A 19,306-nucleotide genomic window follows, 5' to 3' on the forward strand; every position below is an offset into this window, starting at 1 on the left:
TCTGGCTGTGTTTTCATCTGATGAATCAGGGTCTGAATGTTAACCTTAAGCTCTGCCTACAAAAATTATGTCTATCCTATGAGAAACGTTATACTTTTCGTGGTGGGGCAATGTTTTTAAAGTTTGCAACGTAACAGAGACGCGAAAACGTCTCATGCTAAAACTTGCGGCTGGTGTGGCCCTTTTTCTGATATTGTAAGATCTATACTGTTCTTCTGGAGGGCTCTAGCTTTTAACGTGGGCTGGGGGGTAGTCCCAGCGGTTACTTTTCGTGGTGGGGCAATATTGTTTTAGGTTTGCAACGTAACAGAGACACGAAAAAGTCTCCCACTAAAACTTGCGGCTAGTGTGGCCCTTTTAGTGTTACCGTAAGATCTATACTGTTCTTCTGGAGGGCTCTAGCTTTTAACATGGGCTTGGGGGGGTGGTCCTGGTGGTTAGCTGGTGACGTGGGTGTCCGTCCCTTATCGTAGGGCCTTCTAGCTTAACACGGTTCTGCTCTCGGCTTCTGTTCTCGTTTCTCCCCTCGAAACTGCGTCTGTCTCACAGTGGGAAGGTATGACATGCATTTCGGCATTCTTGCGTTAGTCTGTGGTATTCCATTTGCTCACTCGTTTCTCGTATTACTTTGGTTAATTTAATGTCACGATTTATTCGGATCTATGTGATTTACAACTGGATTTGCTTATCATGTCAGGGTTTTCATGGAAGGTGTTGGATTTGCCTGACACCTTACAAACTAATAAAAGTTGAAAGTAAATTTTGCTGAAAACTTATTCTGAAGAATTTATGCAATATGTTTCGAATCATTTTCCCACTGAGAAACAAAATGATATTACTATTTCTCTTAAATACTTTCACCTTGCTTGTCCAACGACTATTGTAAGCTCTCGAGTATGTTCTGGTGTTTTCAGATCATAGTACTTGCCCTTTTCACTTGCCAAAAGCGGAAAGGTACTGTGTTTGGAAGGCTTAAGGCCTTCCGCCCCCCTCCCCCCCCCCCCCCATCCCGTTCCACAGAAAATGTCTCCCGAAGTACCCTTCTTTTCTTTCTGAAACTAAATGAAAACCCGCTCTAGTTGCTTTATTATAATTTACAGAGTCGACAGGACCGGTTTCGGCCTTTGTACACGATCTAGTCACATTAAGGTGACCACCACCTATGTTAGACGTCAGCGTGCAGTAACCAATCACAGAACGCATGTGCACTGGAGGGTATAAAAGGCATGTTGGATTGACTCGGAAAACAGTGCAGTCTTTGTTGTAATGTGGAAACGGAGTGAGTTAGCTGACGTCTAAAAGAGTCTTTCGGATCAAGGATGGAAGCGTTTCCGAAGCGACTAATTCTGTAAATTGTTCGCGTGCCGCCATCTTTAAAGTATAACGTGAATGAAAAAAGGGTGATATCCAAAACCACCGCTGAGGCTACTGAGGTCCACGACGAGTTATAGATGACATGGGTAAATGACTGCTTGAGCGATGTGTACTGGCGAATAGACGTGCAACGATTGAGCAGACTTCCAACAGAGACTCTTCAACTACCGTTTGGCGAACGCTGCTGCGTACTGCTCTCCGTAGCACACAGCTTGTTCATGCAACATGCTGACTGTTGATCATTGGCGACAAACGCTGTAATTTGCTCGCCAGGACCGTAATTGAAGACTGAGTGGCTACATGTGGCCGTTTCAGATCAATCATGTTTTCTTCTTCATCGGAGAAGCAAATACCCTGCAAGAATCTTCAAAATTGTTCAAATGGCTCTGAGCACTATGCGACTTAACATCTACGGTAATCAGTCCCCTAGAACTTAGAACTACTTAAACCTAACTAACCTAAGGACATCACACAACACCCAGTCATCACGAGGCAGAGAAAATCCCTGACCCCGCAGGGAATCGAACCCGGGAACCCGGGCGCGGGAAGCGAGAACGCTACCACACGACCACGAGATGCGGACTCAAGAATCTTCGTATGCGTCGATGTCGCAGGGCGTTCCGTGGGAGGTTTAGTCATTCTGAAAGGCGCAGTGGATTAATAGTAGTGTGTGTACATCCTTGGCAACCATGTCCACCCCTACGTCCAGTTTGTTTCTCCGCGGCACGATGGCTTCTGTCAGCTGGACAATGCAATGAGTCGCCGCACTCGCAGTGCACGTGTGTGGTTCATTGAGGACCAGGATGTATTCACCGTAGTCCCCTGGTCACCAAACTCGGCGGATTTAAACCTGATCGAGAATCTGTGGGAGCACCTCGATCTGGCTGTTCGCATTAAGGATCCTCAACCGAGAAACCCAGTGGAGTTGACCACCGCACTGGAGTCGACGTGGCTCCATACCCAGGTCGGTATCTTCCAGAACTCTCCTGCACGTCTCGCAACCGTCCGCACTGTGAAACGTGGTTAATCAGATTTTTCACAGGTGATCACATTAATTTGCTGGATAGTGTATTAGGCCGTCAGGAAGCGTATCCGAAGGTTACGATGTGGAGAAACAATGTCAAATCATTTGACGTGCTCCTCTACAGCATAACTTTCAAATATACTTGATAATGAACTGATATAAAGGCCGAAACAGGCCGAAAGTTTCTTTCAGCAACTGGAGTGGCTTTTCATTAATTTTTAAAATTTTTAATTAATTGAACAACAGTCGCGGAACCAGCAAAATCCGAACTCGGAGATACTAAGATTTGACCTTGTTCATAGAGGAGAAGACTTACTTCTCTAAGACCATAGTGAGGTTTACGTTTTGAAACCATCACTTCTGTCATGTCGATTGCCTTTCGTTAACCCGCTGAACTACTCGTAAATTTACGAGGAGAGTACTCGTAATATCAAAGCTCTTGGGTCGGTTAATGAAACATGGTAAGATTGTTGTGTCCATGTAAGCGTTGCCTTGGAATGTCAGGGACTGCTGATCCGAGTCCAGCTCCGGCAAGCAGTTACTAATCGTTAGGAAGTTTGTAAATAGTTAATGAGTATCCTGATTTGAGTTTGTTGATCTTTTACATCCGCTTCTATGTACATAGCCCGCAGTTAAGTATATGTTGTATAAAACAGAATAGATTCAATTTCGTTCACTAACGGAGGGAGGGCAAAGAATAAAGTTTGTTGGAAAAGAGTGTATAGCCTCTCCAGTTGAAGATGGCCCCTGCCGTCTAGATCTCAACATGTCCGTTTAAGTTACAGTGGTCGCATTCCCTTACGTTGATGGAACCGCGTTACCGGCTGAAGAACAGAATATTTCGAACAAATTGGCGTCATCTTTTCTGATATTTATCTTCGAATGAAAGTTCAGAAAAACAGTCTATCCGAGTGTACGATATTCAGAAGTTTTCTGTTACAAGCACAGTCTCCGTGGGTGAATGTCCCAAGTACTGTGATAAACTTCGAAGCAGTCAGTTTAAACGCATTCGTCAAATTCTAACACCCTAAACATTGAGACGAGTGTGATCAACAATACAGGTCGATTCAGCTGTCCCCATCGATGTTGTTTTATGCAACCCGCAATGTTAAAAATGACATTCCAATACCGCGCACGAGATTTTCATATTTTCGCGCTCGCTAAGTGCAAACTGTATGTGCTACAGAAAAAATGAACAGGGTATTTTTATAAGAAATATGAAGTAGTTACATTTAGTACTAGTATACGTTTTCACTACAGGCAGCGGTTTCCGAGTTATTCGAGGAAAACGTACAGAAGCGACCTACAAACGCAACTCCGCTCCTACACTTAGCCTCACCAGGCAGGATTTATTCTATGTTGTTCGTCGCTCTCCTTCGTACCGCTATTAAAAAATTTCCGACGACGCGAACTGTTCACGTTAATTTTAACTTTATTGGTCTCTATTCACTGACCTATTACGCCACCAGCATGGTCGCCTATTTCGTTAATGTTATTAACTTGAACGTGCCCGTGAGGTTAATGACAGAAAAAAGATTATCGTAAATGTTACGTGAAAATTACGTGAAAACTACAAACACACTAGTTTCGTGGTCAGCAGGCCTTACGAATAACGAAGGAATTGTTTACTGTATGATGTTAAAATTTTTAAAAAAGTTTAAGCAAATCTTACACTTACATCAGCTTTACAGTAAGTGCTCGCCTAAGGAGTAACATGGCTGGTCAATGAAGACCAAAAAAGGTCGTATGTGGGAAACAACTAGTGCAGTCGCTAATTTTTCTACTGTGATAAGAGGGAGTGCCATGAACAACATACTACAAATCCTGACCGGTGGGAGCTGAATGTGGGAGTTGGGGCGCGTTTGCACGTAATTTTTGCAGCTTTTCTATCAATAGCTTGAAAACTACGGACTCTAGGGAAACATACCTCTATAAAAACTTTTTCTTTGTGGACTTTCTTACAAAAAATCCTGTTCCTCCTTCCTGTAGGACTAACAGTTAAAGAGTAGTGAGTGAAAGATTACGAAACTCTCGCACGCTGTTTTTGAATGCCAGGTGTAAAAAGACATTGTTAGGGGAAGCTAAATGACCCTGTACATGTAGTAGTCTATAATTGAAACTGTCTTTCTGTTTTTCCTACTGTTACCGGTTTTGCTATACAGTACTATCCTCAGGCCATCCCCTGGGACGACGCAATCGTCGCTCATGGTGCAGGTGTGGTCTGACGATGAAACTGCGTTACGAAACTGGTAGCTAGTAGGCGAAAAAAAAAGAAGAGTGCGTTTGCAGACTAAAACACATATTATTTCTTAAGTCTATTAGTCACTGTTCCAACCGATAGTATGTCGAAAATACGTTATATGATGAACGTTTGTACGAGAATTACCTGTTGTTACGGAAGTATTTGAACAAGAATTTCAGAGTAAATAATACCTTCATATTATCGAGATATTTAGTGGCCCAGAACTAGCAGGAAAATTATTTACAAAACAAATGTCAGTTAAAGATTTCCCATCAATACTCACCCGTGATAGGCGAGCAGCGACAATAATAAGAAAACACAAGCCAGCACATCTGCGCGACCCACGATCCCCGTCACCTGCAAAGAAAACAGAGACTTTTATAATGGCTAACGAAAGATTTTTCTTTGGTTGTTGCTGCAGCAAGACATCATTAAAAAAATCTCATTGCGCTATCATTGAAGAAGAATATGTTGAAACTTCCGCTCTCGTATGCTTAATTTACAACGTATCTAAAGACTTAATTATTTAGAATGAGAGTTCATTTCACTACATTTATTGTTATTACTATAACCCAGTAATGTGTATTTAAGTATTTAACGAATGATACATATGTAAAATTCTATTCCTACAAAGATTGTTCCCACAAACGTATTTGTAAAACAGGATATTAGATGAAAATCGAATATTCCGGTACTCCGTCGGTCTCGCATACGTGAATATCCAGTTCTCGCTTCCGAATGAGTAACTTTAGAAGAGTACACACCCACGCTGAATGTTTTAATTTTGTCCAAAAGCATATTAAAAATGATACTAATACATTAATTCCCATGAGTGTTTTCAGGGGATTATCCTTGTTCCAAGACAAATAACAATATTGGTAATCTAGAGATATTCATTTCTAATAGTGATTTACTCTGCTGTACTACCAGCTCACGTTATATTTGGCTGGAAGAAAAGAAAAAAAGAAATAGAAATAAAGAAAGAAAGCAAGTTCTTAGAACTACCCAAATCTCGAACTACCCAGTATACCCTTTGCCGCAGAAGCTAAGAAAATAAAGGTAAATATGCTTCACATGTCAGGTTGGTCATCGCACATGAAAACAGATACACGCTGCCAGCTGAACTAGTACAGTCGGAAGGACAGATATAACAAAATGTGCGAGATTTAAGGGAAATAAATTATGAGAAGAAAAGCTGAATAACATTGTAAAATAATTATTAACCTAAGAAGAAACTGAATGAATTCGGTTCTCACAGTCAAGCAGCTTGCTCTGTCCTTCAGGGTGAGTGAAACAATACAAAGGGTGTTTCACAGTCTTTAACTGCAACGATTACAGGTGATTAATCAAGTCATGGGGAACAATTTTTGCTAGAGACGCTGACGCTAGACGTATTATTATTGCTTCTGCCCCCCGACCAGTAGCAGGTACACAGTGTGTGTTATCTATATTCCAATCATCTTTTCCACGTGAAAGGAGATGGGTGAAGCAAAATAAACCTCCTGACTCTTCTATTTCTCTGCTTAGAGACATTGTTAGGATTTCCTAATTGAAAATAACTTGCTCAATTTACTGGCGTAGGTAGCATACAGTCAGCAGACCCTGCTAGTTCAGCGAAATATCCTCGTCCCACGGGCAGCGAGGTCACTAAAAAGACTTCTTCATGGAACAATTCGAAGCACAGGCACTGGACTCGGCGACTTGCAAACCTAAGGTGTGGTACAGGTACGTCGATGATACTTTCGTGGTGTGGAGCCATGGTGAAGAACAGCTCGGTGACTTCCTAAGACACTTGAACAGCCTCCATGCCAACATAACATTTACCATGGAAGTAGAAAAGGACAAGAAACTGCCATTTCTAGATGTGGTGGTCACAAGGGACGGCGAAAACCTGGGACACAGCGTGTATCGAAAACCGACACACACGGACCCATACCTGCACAAACTGTCAAACTACCACCCGAGCCAGAAAAGAGGCATGATCAGTACGCTCGTAACGAGAGCAGGACGAATATGTGAGCCGCAACACCTCAAACGAGAAATGCAACACCTGGAAACTGTCCTGAGGAGCAATGGGTACTCCACAAATTATATTAGAAGTGTAACAGAGCCAAACACTCGGCGAAGTAAGGAACCAGAAAAAGAAATGTCGGGTACGGCCTTTCTGCCATACATTCCCAGAGTGACGGACAGAATCGGCCGTATATTGCGCAAACATGGCGTAAAGACGATTTTCAAACCGACAAGGAAGATCAAAGAGTGTCTGAGATCGGCGAAGGAGAAAAGAGACCCACTTGCAATGTCGGGAATATACCGTATACCATGCACATGCGGAAAAGTTTATGTCGGAATGACTGGACGATCCATTAACACCAGGATTAAAGAGCATAAGCGACATTGCAGGTTGGGGCAGGTGGAGAAATCGGCAGTGGCAGAGCACGCACTGAATGAGACCGACCACGTAATAAAATTCGCTGATACGGAAGTTCTGGCTGTAGAGACGCACTATCACACGCGCATGTTCAGAGAAGCTGTAGAAATACAAAAACACGCGAACAGTTTGAACAAGAAAGAGGAAAGCCTTAAGGTAAACGGATCCTGGCTTCCCGTACTGCAGCGAACGACCGTCGCAGGTAGCAAGAGGAGAACTGCACCGGAAATCACCGCGGAGAAGCCCTCGGACGTTGGCGCGCCAGGTACATACAGTCTGCGGCCACGAGCTCGGCTCCAGTTCACCACCGGCAATGGAGGGTGAAGCTGTGACAATGCCAGCCACTCGTGCTGGCGAAACGTCAGAAAAATCATTAGATGAACGTCGGGCGAAGAACCCGACACAGAAGCCAATAGGCAGGTTGTCAAGCACGAAGACAGTAGAAACTTTCGCTGTGTACGAGCGAACATCAGTCATATTGTTCATAGGTAAGCTCAGGATGACCCATGAAGAGCAACAAAATGGAACGTAGAATGTCGTCGACGTACCGCTGTGCTGTACGGGTGTCGCAGATAACAAACAAAGAGATCCTGTTGTGGAACGATATAGCACCCCAGACCGTCAGTCCTGGTTATCCTGTCGTATGGCAGGCTACAATAAGGTTGGTATCCAGCCATTGTCTGAGGCGTCTGCAGACACGTCTTCGCTGGTAATCGGGACAGTTCGAAGCGGGACTCGTAAATGAAGACAGTTCTACTCCAGGCAATGGGATTCCAGGCCGAATACACATCTGGAGACAGCTGTGGGGCACCAAGATACCAAGCTGACTGTCGCCCGCCACCGGCACATCATCCAGGAGTGATGGTCTCGGGTACCATATCCTTTCATCGCAAGACCCTTTGGTTGTCACCAGCGGCATCCTGTAGCACAGCGGTATGTTGATGATATTCTACTCCCATTTTATTCTCCTCATGTCAAGCCATCCCAGGCTTATATTTCAGCAAGACAATGCTCACACGTACACGGCCAGAGTTTCTGTTAATAATCTTGATACTTGCAAAATCGTATCCAGCGAGGTCACCGGATCTTTCCCTAGTTGACAACATATGGAGCATTATGGGCAGGAGCGTCCTACCTACTCAGGCTTTTGGCGATCTAACGATCCAGAATGACAGAATTTGGCCCGATATCCGTAGGGGAGCGTCCAACAGATCTAACAATAACTTCCAAGCCGATTAACTGATTGCATTAGGGCCAGGAGTTAATGACTTGACCAAGTTTTCAAGGTCTTTGTCCTGAATAGATCATCAATTTTTTCTGTAATTGTAATCATTTGTTTTTCTGTTTTTCTACTGCCTTTTGAGCTGCTTTATTTTTGATTGTCTAGATACGCACTTTTGATTCAAGTCTTTTGTGTTCCCTCGTATTCCCTTTCCTAATTTGTATATCTTTGGATTTACGGCAGATTTTCCTATCCCACTATCTTGAATTATCTCCAATATGAACCACCAAATGAAATGTGCAGTACTATTTATGATTTAATTATTAAACCATGCTTTTTATGACTCGTACTGTTGAGGCGTTATGGAGTACAGTAATGTAATTTTAAATTTGATAGTGTTTAGAATTTATTGGAGTCAGTGAACTAAAGTTTTTCGTTTCCACAAGGCTGTGAGTGTAGAGATTCAACTGTGTGAATTGTTTCTGTTTGGGCGCGCCAGCTTTCTTGAAGCGTGACAATGGCGCCAGTGATCACGACACCGCTACGGGCGAAACACGACTGGTGTGAGCATCGACGCTATCGTCGACGAGGAATTAGCGGCAGACGCGGCGTGTGCCGAGTGGCTCCGCCGTAAAGATAACACCAACACCGCCAACGAGCCAGAGGGCGAGCGGGCGAGCGGGCGGCACTTGAGCTCTCGATTGCGGGCGCAAGTTGCCCGAGATGGGTGTAGCGTGCCGCCCCGATGTTTATTATATGGTAATCTCATGCGGCGCATGCAAATCTCAAATGGGCCTAATTTCTGGAACACGGCGCCAGTTAGCGCCTTCATTCGTGGCGCCTCATTAGACGGGCATCCGGCAGGGGCGCTGGCAAAGAACTTTGACTCATTACCACCGAGAGTGCTGGTGGAGGATCCGCATTCGTATCAGGAGCGAATAAAGGCTTCCCGCTGTTCCGAGAGTGAAGGGCCGACTGTCCCGCTGGCATGAAGTACGCCAATTCATAATACAGAGTATTTCAAAAGTAGTCATGTTATTTCATAACGCCATATCTTCTATGGACGTTGCCCCGTGGTTTGACGATTTAATGAACTGTTAATTAAGTCAGTAAAATTTTTTTACCCGTTGTTTTCTGTCGTATTGATTCGGCATCGGACTATTTGTAGACAGCGTTACCCGACGCACGAGTATCTCGGTAGTGCAATAACTATCATGGGCGTGTACCTATGTGATACGTGTCTTCTCAGTATGTTGCTGTCACTCTTCAGTATAATTGACTCACTGAACGTAATATGTTGAAAAGTGGTCTTTAAATTGAACAAAAAATGATTCAAATGGCTCTGAGCACTATGGGACGTACCATCTGTGGTCATCAGTCCCCTAGAACCTAGAACTACTTAAACCTAACTAACCTAAGGACATCACACACATCCATGCCGGAGGCAGGATTAAAAACTGCGACCGTAGCAGTCGCGCGGTTCCGGACTGAGCGTAAATTGACGAATCTGGTCAGTTAGTTACATGTTTCATAGATCATTTAAACGTTTTTTTTATATTGAAATGATGTGGAACGAGTCTGTTTAATGGATGTCTGTATGTGAAATCTTATGGGACTTAACTGCTAAGGTCATCAGTCCCTAAGCTTACACACTACTTAACCTAAATTATCCTAAGGAAAAACACACACACCCATGCCCGAGGGAGGACTCGAACCCCCCGGGACCAGCCGCACAGCGCCTCAGACCGCTCAGCTAATCCCGCGCGGCTTAATAATGTTAAAACCAAGAAACACCTTTTCATTTTAGTTCTACTCATGTGACAATACTTAAGAATTTCATTTACTAGCTACCAGTTTTTCAGCAGAAATGAAGGAGAAGTAGTTACTCAGGAGAAATGATTGTAGCTTAAATTCAAAACTTGATTTGCTAACTGTCAGGCATTATATGTTATTGTGTAAAAGATCAAAGATTTTTGCTGTTGCATACTGAAGTGGTTTCCGACCCACTGACAGCTTTAATAATGGCTATTAAAAATCGTTTTTCCCGTTAGTGTTTTAGGTGTGCACATCACTGTTGTCCTCGAATTGTAGTAGATAATTTGCGAAGAATTTCATTAGCAAATATATATGTTGTGATAGTGCAGCTAAAATGCTTTAATGCTTGAAGAAGTTCGTACATGATGACTGCAGGGGAACACCGTATAATATTCCTACTGCTCGCTTGTGTACTGTTTATAACTTGGTTTCGAAGAGATGACTTACACCAGGCTGCTATACCACAAGACTTCGTTGAGCGGAAATACGTAAAATATCTCAAGATGTTAATTTGTTTGTTTCCAAGAGTACAAATTTCACGAAGAGCAGAAGTAGCTGAACTCAACTGAAGCTGAGTATACGCTTCTTCCAATTCAAGGTCTCATCAGTATTGGCACCCAAAAATTTGCAGCATTCTACCCCGTTTGTTGACTACTGTTTATGTCCTACGTCAACTGTTGGTATGAATCTATCTGTTCCATCGAATGGAATATAATGTTTGTGTTTTCTTTTTAATTTAGGGATAATATATTTTCAGAGAATGACTTAATAATATTTTGAAAATGTTCGCTAACAATCTCTTCTGTAGCTTTGTCCCTAATGGAATTTATTATAACACCACTGCTGTCTGAAAAAAAAACTGCTTGTTGAATGTTAAGTGGAACATCAGTGACGTAATGAGGAGTCGGAGTGGACCCAAACTTTAACCTTGAGAGTGTACCCTTGTAATTTCTCTCCAGGTACTAAAATTTTCTCTCCTGACATTATCTGGATTACTCGCACAACCTTTTGCATTCGTTTTTTTAAGTATGATTCAAACTAGCAGTGCATCACCATTTCCAGAAAACTTGAGTTTTTCTAAGAGATTAATATGATTTATATACCAACTGGTGATATCTTGTTACATAAGGCTTTTATTATTTGATGAGTGAATGTATGACTAGCAGTCTCACTTGAGGTTAACAATGTGTTAATTATGTGTTGCCTTCAAGAAAAAGTCTCCATGCCGATTTAAACTCTACTGAGAATACATGACCACACACATTATTAATATTTTCGGGTGAGTATTCCTTGTCCTTTTTGATCCTGTTCGGTAACCGTGATAACATTCTTACTGTTCCACATTGGACTGGGTCGGTTTAAGGATGGAGCGGCAGAAGTGTTCGCTTTGGCTGATAAGCTGAATGGGGCGCCAGAGGCACCCCCAGTAAAATTTGCACGCCGAGTGTAACACGTTAGTAGCGACAACATGTCATTTCCACTGTACTGGATTTAGAGCCCAAGGAATGGTAGCTAAAGCATGAGGAAGAGACTGAAAGCGGAGGGTGGTGGCAAATTATAAGTAATTCATATGAATATACAGAGGAGGAGACCCGAAATGACATGTCTCTAGTCGGGAAAAATTTTCTCTAACCGGTACTGGACAACAACCATGGAATAAATTATGTTTGTCATATTTACACCACCTACTGCAGATCCCGACTCGAACGCGTTCACCCAACCAGCCGCCCTCTAGGAGAAACGGTTGCCTTTCCTGCATGAGCCAGAAACGCTCACGCCTCTCCCTAATCGACGGGGAACCCCGCACTATATGGGGTTTTTGGTCCAGGGGAAATCGCTAAGGATAAGATTCGATACATCGTAGCGGTGTCGATATCTGTACCCTTTCGTATACACGAATGAAAGAAGAAACTTGAAGTCAGTGCCAACTTATGCAAAGGACTACAAAGCTTTTATTTTGAAAATAAGTGTCTAATTTTAAAGGTGAATATCTCGTGTGCATGCGAATGCAACGTTGGAGAACATTTCATAAATTCCCCATTACTCTGTTATCAAGGCATTATTTTATAAAAAAATTCTCTATGAATATACACCAGAAGATACAACATTAAAGTTGTGAATCGGTTATGTGAGACTCTAACGAACTTCAAATACAAATATTGGGAACTATTGGATTTTTCCTTTAGTTTTATACCATCATAGCTTTGACACCTGTATGTCATCATCTATGGTATACGGTATGACTTGTCAATTAACTATGTATAACTTCAGAAATCAGTCTGGGATCAAAGTTTTTATTTAACTTTTAGATATTAAACGTGCACCACACGGACGTCAACAACTCGTACACATTTGTCGTGCCTTATGTCGGAGACCATCAATGAGTACATCACATTCCACTACCAACAATATTTCAGTAAAGATTCACACACATCGTTTAAGGGCTATTGCTGTTCCTACAGCCTAGTCATGATCAACAGTCCATAAATAAATCTTGATCGATAGCTCTGACGCACATATTGTCCCAGAAACCTGTGCCAATTGATAATGTCTAGGTTGTCAAAACGGCTGTAGCCATGAAATAATGTGTGTGAACCTTTACTGAAATATACTTAATAGTTGATAGACCAGTTCATTCCATAATTTTACGAGTGTGTCTGGAGCTACCGAGTTATCTGCAGTGGCTATTCGGCGTTGCAGTTCACCAGAGTTGTTGGCAAGGGAGGAGATTACACGAATTTTTCCTCCCCCCCACCCCCTCCCCCCCAAAAAAGGAAAGTAATACTTGTTGTGAAAATAGGCGCCATTGGAGGCCATCGATGCAATGCGATACCCATACGCCTCCTGCGCTGTAGTAGGTACAGTGCCGTAGTCCAGATGCAAATCACGTCGCGGAGTACTAACTGAAATACAACCTGTTGAAACGGATGACGCAAAACACAATTTGTTGTTACGTTACCAGTGTTACAAAGTGACGAACACAGGGTAATAAACGAACGGGGATCTAGCTACATCTGGGAGACCCCTGTAAGCAACCATAAGAAACTCCTTCCGAATAGACGGCAGAGGTCCCAAAGGTACCGACCGATCGCCGTGCCATCCTCAGTCGACAAGGGCCCCTGGACAGGCGTGGGATCAGCACACCGTCCCCCGGCAGCTGGCAGTCTTCGTAACCGGGAGCCGCTATTACTCGGTCAAATAACTCCTTAACTGGCATCGCGAGGATAAGAGCAGAGCAGTAGGTCAACATCGCATAGTGGCCCTAATAGTGATCCATCCAAGTGCCAACCACGCCCAGCAGTGCTTAACTTTGGTGATGGGATAGGAACCGGCACACCCACTGCCGCATGACCGTTGACAACCGTATGAAGACGCAATTTAAAATTAGTGCCGAGGCAACCCTTTATTTCCGAAGCGTATGCTACGATTCACCTCAAGTTTTTATCTCCATTCATCTTAAAAAAAATAGTCACATGAAATCGAATTAAGCATTTTGAGGTTCCCTGTATACTAGCCTCAGCTACGACGAGCAATTTTCTTTGTTTTTATTTTAGATGTGCCCATTGGCTTTAGTTCTGAACGCTACCGATTTCGAGGACTGATGGCCTCATTATACGATACACGAATCAATCGAGATCCGAAATTTGTGCTGTCTCATACAAACATGTACGTCCCAGATGGTTTTGATAAACAGTGGAACTATAAAACTGACAAATGGTCTACCCTGCTGTGATGCAACAGGAAAATTTAATTAATCGCACGAGCTTATTTACTGAAAAAGTTATGTGTATCCATTTTTGTTACGAAACTCAATATTCTGTTGTGTGAAATCGTCTGTAAATGGCCAGAAATGAGTTATTTTTAAATGCAAATTAAGTTAATAACTCGTAAATTTTTTCCTTCCCCCGCATTACGAAATGTTGTGGAGATTTTTCATGGAACAAGTGACTAATTTACGAACTAACTTCAATCGTTTATCTAACTGCTTGAAAATGGTTTGATAATAGTGCTATACATCTACAAGAGGGAAATGTGAAACGCTTTGCCTACACCAGACATGCAAGGACTGTAATTTTAATATCTCTGACGGGAGATTACTACCTTTAAGATAATTGACCGCATACGTTCCAATACAGCAGCAGCTGCTCCGGTTTCGCAGTTTGTAAACTTTATCTGCAAAACCGCACCTGAAGATGCTTCATAAGTAAAGCAAGTGAAACACTTTATTCTCCAATTTCGTATCATAAAGAAAAAATGAAATGAAGGAAAATGTGCCACCACTGTATCTTTAACTGCAATATAAAAAGATATAATATGAAAAAAATTATCAAGAGAATTGTGATTTACACAAAAGGTGCGCAACGTTCCACGCAGCGTACACCGGTTGATAACACTGCTCAAGAACCACACGCCCAACTTAAATTTTACCTCAAAGACCATACATAAAGACACTTTAAAAAAATGTAAACTATTGTACCACCCGAATTTTCTTCACGCAGTTTGAAATTTATATGCGTACTCTGCTTAAAAACTTTGGAGATATAACTCCTTTTCTGTCTCATACTTAACGCAATTGAGGACAGTTTTACGCCAGACGTGTTTAGTTTTTATTGACAAAGTATCTTAAGTGTGATTCCACAGATATTGCATACATAATATGTCTTGTATACGCCATAACCAAAAAACCATCACCTATTATTTGAAATGCGTTTGGTTTAATATTCTCCTAAATTACAGTAAGTATAAGACAGAAAAAATAGTAATTTACGTATAATGGCGACTGTGGAAGATGGCTATCCAAAGGAGCGTACGAAGTAACTATTTAAGTTCATAACAGTACCATGAATAAATGTCTATAACTGACGTTCTCCCGATTTATAGCTCTTTTCTAAATGAATGTCATGTTTTATTACTTTCAATTCATATCTCTCTATTTCATGTCTTGAGGACACATTTGTATTAAACAGGCTAAAGCGAAAACCAAGAAAATTTCTAAAGCTAGGTACACCTCTAAGGAAGTGAATACTGGACTGTACTGTTAAATAAAGAGTTGCATGTTTGCTTTCCTTACACTAACGTTGTTTACCTTACATGTGTAGTGTAAGGTATGATAGGAAAGTAGCCGTGCAGGGGCCGTAGAGTCGAGAAGCGGTACGCTGATGAGGCAAAACGACCGTGATCATTGAGGCAATGCTCCCATGGACGCACCAGGTTGAAGATACTTGTTTGGTAAAACGCCGTGTCCTGCTGCGTGAAGAAGTCTGTAACTGCCTGCTGCACATCTACGTCCGACGGGAACAGTCGACCATTCGAGGCCTTCATTAAGTGACTGAAGGTCTGATAATCATAATGGTGAGAGATAATGACTGTAGGACGGGTGCTCGAATGTCTCCCACTAGATTTGGCGTAAGTTCCACGTTGCAACATTTACTATATGGGGACTTGTTTTATCATGAACTTGGTTCATCGTTCGGGAACAGTCGTTTTCGACGTACATGCTGCCCCATACGAGTAGACGTTCTATATTCTCCGATGGAAGTTTGCCGGTGTTGCTATACACCCTTTGGAAGGCGCCTTGCAACAGTCGCCGAAACGTCGGAATTTTATAGATGACAATGCGGCCTCAAATCAAGAAGAATTATATTGACTACAACAGAAAGTTGGTTCTGTTTGGATGCATTTGGTAATAGAATCACCGTTTTCACGTTTCCCCACTTACCGCACGGGGGTCGGGAAGACACGAATGCCACACTAATAACTTGCCAATATGTCGGTGCTCATATGCGCGCACTGGCGTCGCGCTGTGTTGCATATACAGTGCAGCAATGCCATTAGACGTAAAATATCTGAATAACCCTTATATTTTTGCTTGTTTCATCACTTAAATGAAACATATACTACAGATAAGTTGTAATACTTTTTGACCACAATGTATGTAGCAACATTTGTCCTGCTTGCTGCCGCTGAAGTTGTGTAGAAGAGTTAGAAATAGTTTATCGTCTGCGAAGGAAAAATATAACGTTACTGGCTGGGAAATTTCCACGTATCGGTAGCAGTCACGAACCTCTGATGAATATCTGGCGTTGCTAAAATATACCTGTCAAGACTTCCGGAAAGTTTCCCCACTTCATTAATATTTAATTCGCTGTTTCTGTTTCCAGTGAAGTTGCTGATAAGGGAGAAATATGCTGTTACCTAACTATGGGAATTATTGGTTTTTCGATTCGTCCCTGGCGGCCTTTTTCTAAAACAGTATTTCAATTGAACAGACTGGTTACTGCCGTGGTTTACAATCGTATCAATCTAGTATGGGACTACGTCACAAATTTTGGTCATTATGTCTTTTTTCTGATGATTTCCAGCCTTAACATCGGTCGCAAACACTGAGAATACCGAATAAAAATTTAGCGAGAAATAGGTAAATTTACTTATATCATTTATGCGCATTATTTGAGAAGAAACGTATCTATTTAATTAGTGTCTAATACAAATTGATACAAGGAAGAGTGTTCATGCAGTCGTAGTGTCACTCGTTCACTCATAACATATGTGTATAAATGTAGCTCAAACGGAAGAGAGACTTTCATGAGTGTTCAAAGGATTTACGAATGAAGTGATCAAACCGAATGGCCTTACAAGTACCGACTTGCAGTCTAGAGCTAATTTTCTAGCCTAAGCCTTTATAAGGGGTACCAAAACTAACACGAAGCTCTGATTTCGTAACAATGCAAGGATTTATGTACACACGCGCTTATTTTATCGACGAAACTTCCATTTACACCCCGTAAAATTACGGGACTTTTCAAAAATCATTCATATGACAGGTCAGAGAAGTGTCTATTACTCTGATAAGGCGTATTCTGCAACGGTGCTGGAACTCTGGGAATAAGAGCTGGTGATCCTGTAAGATACGATAAAAGTTTTAACGTACAACTTACATTGTTTCATATAATTCGATTTAGACTGTCAAATCTAGTCGCTATTTCGAGAAATCAACTGGAATGCAAAACTCTCTCCTAACAAACATTTTGTTCGTTTCTAAGACATCTTAACACAACGAAATAAAAAAATTTGTACTTACGCAGTATTCAATTGAGGAAACAATGTGTACTAATAAAATTACTACAAGATTCAGTGTTTTCTGTTCATAGAATATCGATTGTATCATGTAAGTGCAACCTAATGTCCGTCAGAACCAAATTGCTTAGTCATTCTCATCTTCTAAGTAGTTTTTGTCTTCAGATCAAGTGTCTCACAGATGCATTCTATCCTTCCCTGACACAAATGAAGCTTTGTTTTCAAGAACGTTATTTAGTTCGCTAAAACTTAAGTACCGAATGTCATCTGATTATATTCTAATATTGCAGACAAACAAACGATCTATAAAATTCTTTTTGAAACGATAACCTGTTAGAAACAATTTACGATACCATTTTCGACGAGATATTGCCTCATTTACATTAAAATATGGACTGAACAAGCATTTTCAGTGTTTATTAACGTTAAAATAAAAAAGTACAATCGAATGCAATACAAGGTCGTTTTTGATAATCGTTAATTTCCATTAAAGAACTAAACATAATATGCATAGTGATGCGATGTAAAAATTCCTGTATACAAACCCACGATTTCTTCAAATCCGTTAAACTAACTGTTTGTAATTACCTGACAGTCAAACGTTCAACTTAAGCGCAAAATAATTAACGGTTATTTTACAGACGCTTTCTGCAGGCAGTCCTCTCTCTCTCTCTCTCTCTATCTCTCTCTCTCTCTCTCTCTCTCTCTCTCTCTCTCTCTCAAAGATAAATGAAACACCTTAAAACCACTGTAATCAATTGTTTTGATAATTTTTATGTTTTCAGTGTTGATGAGGGTGACAGGTATAATCAACATAATAAGGAAAGACGGTTTCTTGACATCAAATGTACGGACGAACACTGGAGTCCAGCATATCAGACATCATTGTTTTGTAGTATACTCGAAGTTCATAATTTATTTCGAATTCGCTTTGTAATAGAATTCATGCTGCTAAAGTCGACTGCCTACTAATGTTACCTAGAGCAGTCAGAGCCAACTTATAAAAAAAAGGCAATATCATAAACTATAATTCCGCACTATCAGGATTTCACAGGAGATTAGTTACCTTTAAGAAAATGCTAGCGTAGTATGAAATGGCGCTATAGGGTCACATACATAAAATATGGAGACGGACGAAAAATGTACACTGCAAGGTGACGACATGAATCAGGATACGTTATATGACGTATGAATTGATGAATCCAATATGCTTGGGGACATTAAATTTACTTTTACGTTTACAACCAAACAATCTAATTCTACGTTACATGATTTTGAGTAATTCGAAGTTTATATCCAGTATCTACTGTGTTTGGAATGTGGGGATAACTGAGTGTTCACATGCCTCGTTACGCACGGGCGCCTAGTTACCTGTCTTTATACATCCCTTATGTGGGCCGTAGTACAAACGTAGAAAATTTGGTAGTATTCTTTCCCGAATAAGAGTTATAACGTTATTCCTTTAAATCTGTACTGCTTTTCTTCTAAAGTTTTCAGTTAATGTTTACCATATTTTCGGACGTATCGAACAGAGCTTTCATGGCCACTCATGTGCGTCTCTGATAACATCTGATGCCTACTTGACATATTTGCTGCTAGCTAAGAGTGTCAAACACTGTATATAAACTGAATACCTGCACGCTGTTCCCTTTCGGATTCGACACAGCTGCCCAGAATTCTCACTAGTAATCTAATTTTCCTATTAACCAGTTTAGTTATGGATCTAGTGTATTCCTTCCATTTCGCATTGTTTTCTTTGTGCATCTAAATCTGACCGTCAAAGTATCCCTTTACAGGGTGTCCCAGGTGCAATGATCAGTAATTAGGGATATGACACGCAGGATCAGTGTGCTAAACATGTGGACTAAAATGCATATCTTAAGACATATGAGCATTTCCGCATCTTCGACACTATAACACAAATAGCTTCTACTGCAAGATCTTTGTTTTCCGTATTTTGGTTGGAGGCAGTATGGACAAAAACAAGAAAATATGTTTCGTAAGCATGATCTCTGAAATGCATTCAACATTCTCGTAGCTGTTAAGGTATGCATTTTAGAGTCCATGTCTACAGTAAGTTTTTTTTCAGAATGATCGGTGCTGTCATATCTGACGATGTGA

General features: G+C 41.4%; 1 protein-coding gene across 1 annotated transcript in view; it reads right to left on the bottom strand.

Moving 5' to 3' along the window:
- Positions 1-19,306, bottom strand: part of LOC124622915 (protein O-mannosyl-transferase TMTC1-like) — a 675,090-nt gene that overhangs the window by 339,492 nt on the left and 316,292 nt on the right. Inside the window, exon 5 of the mRNA XM_047148705.1 lies at positions 4,924-4,997. Within this exon, the coding sequence (XP_047004661.1) occupies positions 4,924-4,997 (74 nt within the window). The remainder of the gene's footprint in view (positions 1-4,923; positions 4,998-19,306) is intronic.

Source organism: Schistocerca americana, chromosome 7, assembly GCF_021461395.2.
Source record: "Schistocerca americana isolate TAMUIC-IGC-003095 chromosome 7, iqSchAmer2.1, whole genome shotgun sequence".
NCBI classification, from domain to species: Eukaryota; Metazoa; Arthropoda; class Insecta; order Orthoptera; family Acrididae; genus Schistocerca; species Schistocerca americana.